Raw genomic sequence first — 10121 nt, 5'->3', positions numbered from 1 at the left:
TATAATTTTGGATTCAAAAATGTGGGAATCTTGGGCTGTGCTTCCCACCCTTCTAAGATATTTGGTGACCTATTTTTTCCCAGCTTGTTTTTTCTTAATGTCAACGATATGTATCCTGATTAGTTCACGAGAGATATTCAATTTTTTTTATTTTGTTGATGGTAATTAAATCGTCAAAATAGTATTTATTCTTATTTCTTCATATTGTTTTTTATAATGAAAAATATTGAATACCGTTTATGCTTTAATGTATCTATCAAGGTTTAATTGTTAATTTCAATAAATAAATATTTTAACTTTTTTATTGATAATATTTTGACTAACAAAAGGAAAAGGAAAATATCAGATATTTCATACTTTTGAAAAACATGAATATACTCTAATGTTTATTTTACGATATTAAAAGTTATATTTTTATATAGTATTTGCTTATCACAAATTTAAAATACCATACAGAGGAAAATTGATTTAGCAAACTTATTTTCTATATATGACTCAATGAATTATTCAACTTGGTATTATTATAAACAGATTTTTTTTGGTCAAGAAAATACAAATAAAGTACTCTTACATTATTTTTTTAGGACATACTCTTCAAAATCAAATAAACTTTAACTTTTTTGCTGCAAAGAAAGTTTAAAATTTTACTAAATAACAAATAACCCTTGTATAATTTAATAATTTTACTTGATTTTGTGAAGGAAAGACATGATTAAGAATTGATAAATAAAATATCTTTGACTACCTTTTTACTAATTTTTTGAAAAAGCATCATTTTTCACTGGATTTATATAATTTATTATTTTATTACAATGTCATTCGATTTATCCAATAACTCTTTTAATAGTTTAAAATATTTTAATATAATAATTATTTATAATAATATTATTCCGATCATTTTATAAAATACAAATAGATTATAATTTAATTAAGAAAATTGATGCATTTGATTTATAATATATATATATATATAATTTATTTAATTAAAAATTCGATATATTTAATTAATAATATAAATCAAATATATTATTTTTTATTAATTAAATTATTATTAGTGAAGTAAAATAAAAATATGTTAAAATTGTATAGCATTTTCTTTCTGAGTGCATAGATGCATGAACCAAACTTTTACATCCGTATCCATCTTGATGTTGGTAGAGTCTGAGCACAAGCAAGCATAGTAATGGAATAATTTTTCGGTAGCAGTAAGTGTATTGGAATATGATTCAAAAGGAACCACATGTGTACTAATATACCAAAATTACTAAATAACACGTAATTGACTGTTTCCAGATTATTATATTTTTGGATTATTAAAAATTGACTCTAATATATTTTTGGATACAATGTATTGACTGTATTATATTACACAAAAAAGAAAATCTGAAGTAGACAGAGACGCCTCGTGGTTATAATAAAGATTAAAGGGCAATGTATGTATGAATGTCCCTCCACGTCATGGCTTTGATCACTAATTCACCATCGTGGTTTGGGCAACAACCTTCCCTCACTCACTCACTCACTCATCGTCGATTCGTTGGTTGGCACACACATGACTCTAACTACGCGCCACCTGTACTATCTTTTCAACCAAGTTAACCAATAACCGAATTATTCATTACTTTCATATATATTTTTTTATATATATATATATACAAATTTAAGGTAAAATAACATTGTACTCTTAGATTAGATAAACAATTTTATTAATTGTTTATTATATATAAGTGTTCGTGTAAAATTAGTTATTTTTTGAAGCTCAAAATAGTTTTGGAAATATTATAGATTATTTTAATAAATTACCTCAAATATAATTATGTAAGTGGCGAACTTTATTTAAAATAATTAAATATCAAAGTGATTTCTGGTTTAAAAGATTTGATGTTAGATACACCAAATATAAGCACCTAAATAGAATCTACTTTGTTGTAGCAAATATAATCGCGTGCCTGTTTAATTTATTACGAATTATAGAAAGTGATTTTTAAGTATATAATAATTTTAAAGATTAAAAAAAAATAGAATTTGTTTCATAATGAAAATTATTATTTTTTAAAAAAATCTAGTTATACAAAAATGATTTCTATTAGAAACAATTTTTTATTTCAATTTCTTTTAAAATTTTAATGTTTTTTTCAAAAAATTTAACAACAGATAAAAAAATCTAAAAAGATTATTATTTTGTGAAATGAAAAGTAATTATTAGAAAAAAACAATTATTATTATTAAAAAATTAATATTTTTTAGAAGAAAAAAATAATAGGTAACAAACATGCTAGAATAGTGTTTTATCTTTTATCATGTATATGAAAATTTTACTGAATTTTAAATTAATAAAATAGTATTATGTAAAAAAATCAATGCAATCAACTTAGAAAAAGTTATATAATATAAATGTAGACATATATTTATTTGGTCTCTAATATAAAAAAAAAAATATGTATATCTAATTTAAAAGAAAATTTTAACCATATTCTCGTTCATATTTAAATATAGAATAATACTTTCTTTTTTCTTTCTAGAAACGCGTTTTACCATATTCAATTCAGTTTTTTGTAAGACCAGTTTTCTATTTACAATCCGATTGACAACCACTTTTCTCGAATATTCAGGAAAAAAAATATCACAAACAAATAATTAATAATATATTACCTATTATAATCAATCATTTATTTTTCTTTTTTGAAATTTGCGTGTTTTGCATGTTTTTTTTTTAAAAAAGTGTGCATTATATAGTAACAGTACATACTAAATTCTAGAACTACATCTGTAGCAATATTGAAAGAGGTAAGTGTGTACGTCAATTGTTGTGTTTAATTTTATAATATACGCAAGAAAAAAAACGTGTTAAGTTAAAAGGGAGATAGAGAGTGAAGAGTAGAGAAGAGTGTGGTAGTGGAACTGTGGAAGAGAGTAGTTGCTTCACCGACGCAATAAAGAGAAGAAGAACAAAAAAAGTGTAAGGAATTAATACTGACACGCAACGCACAATTCTTCAATTTTGTGACACGTTGCTCCCATCTGCCTACTCCACATGTTCACCATAACCGACAAACTTCATCATATCATATCCCAATCGCCAAAATATTTGAAACCCTGTCTTTCTTTTTTTTTTTTTTTTGGTTAAAGTAGCTTTGAGAAACACTATCTTTCTATTTTTGTGAGATGAATTTTAGTTTCTTTTTATCTAAAATATGACTTTTTTTTTCTTAGAAGAAACTTTTATTGAAATATTTTTAAACATGTGGTGATATGTGCTACTCGACATTATATATTCATGCAAATAATTTTTCTTTTATTGAAGAAAAAGTTATAAAAAGTCTTAAGAAATTAAAAGAAAAATATTATTTTACAATCATTATTAGTAGTAAATCAACATACTATAATTTTCATTGAAAGTAAGGTTATACAACTTATTTATATATCAATAAGTTTTAAAGTGGATGTAATTAACCATATACTTCATTCCGTGTTATTAGAAAAGAGATAGTTTATCAAAGAAAAAATATAAAATAAAAATAACCCATTTTTTTAACTATATTGACTAGAGTAAAAAAAAATATTTCTATAAAAAATAATAGTTAAATTCATATACATAACTTAATATACGAGCATCAGTTGTTAGTGTATTGAAGAGAAAAAAAAATATTAGTATTAATAACAGTTAGATAAGAGTTCAAAAAGTTTTTGGTACTATAAATTGATACTGTGGGTCGAGTCAGACCTATAATATATAAGATTTATATATAAATACTCTATAAAAGTTTTAGAGAATAACTAACAATACATTTGATAATACATAATTTTTTTTATTAGTTGTAATTTTATCAAAATTATATAGACTCCACCTAATTTTATGAGTCCATTATAAAATTTAACATGTGTTTGATAAGTGTATGTTAACATTTTCTAAAGTTTTATATTTAACTCAAACTCATGGGAAATGAGCTAATATGAAATGAAAAAATTGTTATTAGATTAATTAAAAGTGATTATGATTTGGTTTTTTCGTATACAACAAGTTCTACTATAGTTGTCGAGTAATCGAACAAACAAGAAAATAAAATAATTTATTTACAGATCAAATTGAAGTGTTGTCATGCTGGATATGTGTGGATCGGAGTAGCGACTTCTTGGCATACCTTTATCCTTTATTGTATAATCTAGGACACTTCTTACACTTGGCATTTTTATCTATGGCTGCCGAATACTCTTCTCAACTGTACTAAACAATGTATAGTTGGAGAGGAAAAGAATTGGCAAAATTGTGATTGACATGACAATAATATATTAATAGTTAAAACGATGTTGATAATTGTAAATTGTTAAAATTTTAAATTTATTTATTTATTTGCTAAAATATGAGGTGTACATGGCCCATGTTGTGTCATGATCAAGACATCCATGTTTTGTGTGAATAATTTAAGACTTGGGTTTTATGCTTGGATCACTTGGTATTCCTAGACTTCAACTTGTAACCATCTCTTCCACTATTTATTCGAACTCAACTTTCAGCCACTTGAGTGTTCCTTTCCCACTTATAAGAAGTGGTGGCCAATAAGTTATCACAAAGTAGCGGCGATTTTAATTCTCACAAATAGTAGAAAATATATCATATAAAAATAACGGCAGTTTAATTTTACAACACTAAAAATATAGTAGTAGCTATTTTAGCTCTTACAAGTATGCGCAGTTAAAAGTTGAAAAAAATAGCGCCAACTTTAATTAGCTATTCATATTGCTCGTATTGAAATTGATATATATCACTTCAGATGGTAAATCGAGAGGAATAAAGCTATGTGAATGGGGTGTATTTGCAAGCACTTTGACACTCAAGTCAATATATGATTGAGATGGATGAGACGCATAAGAGATAACATATTTTATTAGATCACGATACATGGCTTATATAGTATGAAATAAGGTGGTATTGAGTTTGAATTAGTTCATAAGTCTAGTCTGAAACACGTATATTTCTTAGAAAAAATAAAAATTTGCTAAGAAAAAACCTAACCTATTGCAACTTGTAGGAAAAACTAGTGGCAACGGCTTATTCAGACACCAATTTTATTTTTGAATTTTTACTATAGAAGGCATCGTAAGCCGCTTTTACCTCTTCAAAATAGAAAAGACAAGAAAAAAGTTTATTTCCCTTTCTTTTTTTCTCTATAAATATCAATTTTTATCTTATATCACTCTCTAATTTTGTTTTCTCTTTTTTATATTCTTTAATTTTTTTTAGTAAGTTTTTTGCTCTTTCTTCATATTTATAAAACTATTCATCCATTTTTTTACTAAGTTTTTCACTCTTTCTCTCTTCACACAATTTCTTTTTATTTATAAAATTATTCATACATTTTTTTACTAAATTTTTCACTCTTTCTTTCTTCAAACAATTTCTTACTAAGTTTTTTTACCCTTTCTTTGTTGATACTATGTTTTTCACTTTTTCTTTCTTCACACATTTCTTTTTCTTTCTTCACACATTTTTTTTCTAAGTTTTTCAATATTTTGTCTTCCCACACTTTTTACTAAATTTTGTCTTTTAGTTTTCCTTTGCCTTCATTAATTATTGTCTTTTTATATAAAGTCCAAAACAATAAGACTGTAAAGTAGAGGTTGTGTAATACATATTGTATAAATCCAAAAGTGATTTAAGAAAAAAAGGGTGTTACCAGCTTAGTGAATCAGTGATATTGTGTAAAGTGTCGCAAATGTGATAATTATATTAGCACATATTTACTGAAGTAATATAAATTTTGTGTGTGATTTTTTTTTTAGTATACACAAAGCATTGTATCTATTTTAGTTATTAATTTTATAACACTCAAATAACTTTTTATATCAACTTTCATTAATCTAAATAACAATTTTAGATGGCTTTTGATTAATTTTTTTGATTTGATTGTGCTTTTAATTTTTTATTTTATTTAAAATTATCTTTAATTGTTCTATTTTTTAAATTGAGTTTTTGTTTCTCCGGTTTACAACTTGTGGAATTTTGTTTTCTTCCCTATATTTTTATGATAGTTTTATGTTCATTAATGATGTGAAGAAATTAATAAAATTGAATTTCCCTCATTAATCAATATTCTTTTTATTATTTTTTATTACACAAAGTTTCACGAACGTCTTTGTTTGTAACAACGTAAACAAATATTATGAAGAAAAAAGATATTTAATACAATTCTATTTTTATCCAACTTAGTTACAGTGCATATCTAATGAGCATCTTGCATCATTAAAAATAAATGGGACCAACAAAATCTCTTAAGTTGTAAAAATAAGGGGAAATTTGATTTTAAAAATATGAAGATTAATAACTATTTTGAATAAAATAAGGAGATTAAAAATGCATTTTTGTGAAAAATTTGAAGAACAGAGTTCTAACTTTTTAATGACATAATATATTTCTACTTCATATACTTTATAATTTTTTTTATTACAAAAACGATGAAATTTATTCATTTAAATTAAGAGTACACATCAACCGAGTATTATACAAATTTGTTAAAAATAACAAAGATAAATTCACGAATAAGTTCATATCATCATGTTAATAATATAAAATAATAAAATGTTTATAAATTTGTCAAAATTAATGTAATTAGAATACTCGTGCTTCTAAATCTGTAATATTTACGATGTTAAAGTAATTGATTAAATCTATCAGTACAAGATTAAAATTAATTTGTCAATCTGAACGAGATAAACACAACTATAAAGTGGAAAAATAAAAAATATTATAATAAGATGGCAAACAAAATAATACCATATAAAATAATAAAGTAACACACAAAAAATCTATATAAATAATCATATTTTAATTAAATGATAAAAAGTGACGTAAAAAGGTATTTCAAACTAAAAAAATGACTCAAATCACCAATCTTCTAAAATGAGAAAAACACAAGTCAAGAAAAAAAAAAATTAAAGACGATTAAGGGCTTGTTTGATTGTATTTTACTTTTTAGTTTTTAAAAATTATTTTATAAATAAATTTTAGAAAACTGTTTTTAAAAAGAAAATTAAAAAAAAATATGTTTTACAACTCTAATTTTTAAAACAGTTTTTGACTAAAGAGTTAAAAAAACAAAAAAAAAAATGAAAAGTAAAACACAATTTATCTGTTTTGTTTTTTTAGTTTTACAAAGTATAATATTAAAAATAGTTTTACAAAACAATTTTTAAAAATAAGTAATCAAAATAAATTTTTTAGTTTTTAAATTTTAAAAAATTAAAATAGAGTTTTTGAATGTGAATTTAAGTTTTTCTTTTCGAGGAGTTTGATGATAATAACATTCAATATATGATTTAACATAACAAATAATATTCTTCCCTCGTTTTTTCAATTTTTTTATTTATAGTGAAAACAAAGACCTAAAACCTCGTGCATATCACCTATAAACTCTCTCCATAGATGAATCTATAAATATATTAAGGGGGCAATTTTTGTTAATAATAAATAGTCTTCCCTGCATTTTTAAATATAAATTAAAATTAAAATGTATTTGATATAATTTATACTTAGTATTTGATTGTTGTTTATATTTAAAATTTTAAAAAAAAAATATAAAATTTGATTACAATAAGTTTTTCATACAAAACATAAAATAGTTACAAAAATGTAGAAAATTATATAATGATATTATATATAAAACAATTATGTATACACACATTGGCGGAGCTTGAACGAAAATATTAGGTGGTCAGATTTTTAAAATTTTAATACATAAATAAAAATGTATAATATAGTATTGTATATAAAAAATTTAAATTATAAATTCATAAAAAATACATTGACGATCAAACTCTTAACCTTTATAAGATAGAGCTAACTAATCAAACTTTGGTTTATAATTTTAATAATTAAAAATTAGTTTCTAATTTTTTTCTTTAAACACTCAAATTTTATAGTTTCATTGTTATATTTTGTCAATGTAATTTTTTTTACATTGACATCACATTGTAATCCTCCATAAGTGTGAAAGTAATTATAATAAAAGTTAATATTGACATAGTGTTAATAAAAGATAAATATTTGGTTTTAGTGTCATGCGATCTATTTTAAAATTATGTGAAATTAGATCTCAAATCAATAAAGTTCGAATTTATTGGTTTAGTTCAACTTGACTCAAACTCATAAAAAATATCAATCTAATTTATTTGGTTTTTGTTAAATTTTTGGGATCATAGAATCATTTGATTTGATTTATATATATATATAAAATTTACAATTATACCTCTAGATAAAGTTCACAACTCACATATTTAGAATTTAGGTCGAAAAAATTAGTTTATTTTATAATTATAGTAATTATTTTTGTAATTGTTTTTATAAATAATTCCCTTCAATTTTTTTTATATAATAGACATTTGAGTTATAATTTAATCCAAAAAAAATTGATGTGTTTGATTTATATAACATGGATAAAATAGATCAATTTTTATTGATCAAATTATAAGTCAAATGAATCTTATAAAAGATAGAGTAATGTTATTGGAACATAAAATTTAACACAACATGACACAAATACAATACTGTGTAAAATAAAGATGATCACATTTTGTATTTGTATTCCAATACACATTATTGTATTTGTGTCAAATTGTATTTTAATAACATTATTCAAACAAAAAAAATAAAGACTTAATTGTAGTTTTAATGTCCATATTTTAGCTGAAATCACGAAAATAGTCCCCCATTTTATTTATCCTCAATTTTGATCATGTAAACAATATAATTTTGGTCTAAAACTTGATGAAATGTCATTTTTTTTGCACTTATTTAAGTCACATCATGCCTTAAGATCTCGTGGTGCAACAATTTGTACTTGAGATCTATGATCATAAATGATGTGGCGTGACTTAAAAAAATGACATTCCATTATATTTTGGGTCAAAATTATGTTTGAGGGACCAAATCTAGAGAGAAATAAAATAGGATAACATTTTCATGATTCAACTAAAATAAGTAGACTAAAACTGCATTTAAATACCAAAGAAAAAATAGTAGTATTTTTTATAAAATTATTGGAGATTTTGAGGTGACCATGACCGTCCTATATTTTCAAAAAGATCGCCCCTGTATACACGTATTAATAGGTTGAAGGACTCTAGTGAAGACAATACATGTGTCTTGGTTTGGTGCCAGTGGCGGAGCTTGACCGAAAACCTTGGGGTGACCGACATAAAAATATAATATATAAATTAAATATATAAATAATATTATATAGCAAAAATTTAAGTTGTAATAAACATAAAGTGAAGTATCAAATAATTTAACTACATAACTTAAGAATACCTTAAAGCAATGCTCTACGCTCTTTAATTAACTTGAAATCATCAATAATAGACTCAGAACTGATACTTGCAGCAATTTCTCTTTCAATATAAACCGCCATGTTATCTGCCAAAAAGTTAGCTTCCATCTTGTTTCTTAACCTTGATATAATAATTTTCATTGTTGAAAAAGATCTTTCAGTTGTGGCAGTAGAAGCCGGAAGAGTCATGATAAGACGAAGTAGTCTATCAATCAAGTAGAAATTTTGCGTCTTTTCAGTTGCAACCAAACATGAGCACAATTCTTGAATAGTTGATAAATTATTCAAATTTAAATCTTGACGAGCATCAACCAAGAAATGTTGGAGTTGAAATTTCAAATTAATCTTCTCTTGCATGTTGAAATCCACAGGGTAATATTTTTCAACTAGAGTGCAAATTTTTTCAATGTTAAAAGCTTTATAATTATCCTTAGGAGTCAAAGCACAACTTAGAGCTAACAAATCCATTGATTACTCACTAAATCTGTTATTCAACTCTTGTAATTGTTGATCAATGACAATAAAAAATATTTCAACTCTAAAATAATGCTCTATTGTAACCTGACCTTGTTGAAGACGTGATCGTCCAAATCTTGTTGTTGAATGAACATCGTTGAGATCAGGAATTTCAATATCATGTTTTTCACAAAAAATCTTCACTTCAGTAAATAATGCATCCCAACCATCTTCTCTCAATGCTTGAATAAGATACTTTGTTGTTCCAACCAAACACATGACATTAACTATATCCTGAGATTGTTGTTGTAAGGCTTGACAAAGTATAACAGTTATCCCCAT

The 10121-nt window shown here is 24.0% G+C and overlaps 1 protein-coding gene across 1 annotated transcript; it reads right to left on the bottom strand.

The window, feature by feature from the left end:
* Positions 1–9305: 9305 nt before the first annotated feature.
* LOC101500103 (uncharacterized) lies at positions 9306–10121 on the bottom strand. The gene is made up of 2 exons (XM_004497213.1): positions 9890–10121; positions 9306–9778 (listed from the first exon to the last, which is right to left on the bottom strand). The coding sequence occupies exons 1-2, from the start codon at positions 10119–10121 to the stop codon at positions 9306–9308; spliced, it is 705 nt and encodes a 234-aa protein (XP_004497270.1).

Source organism: Cicer arietinum, chromosome 4, assembly GCF_000331145.2.
Source record: "Cicer arietinum cultivar CDC Frontier isolate Library 1 chromosome 4, Cicar.CDCFrontier_v2.0, whole genome shotgun sequence".
NCBI lineage: Eukaryota > Viridiplantae > Streptophyta > Magnoliopsida > Fabales > Fabaceae > Cicer > Cicer arietinum.
This window is presented reverse-complemented; position numbering and strand designations above follow the sequence as displayed.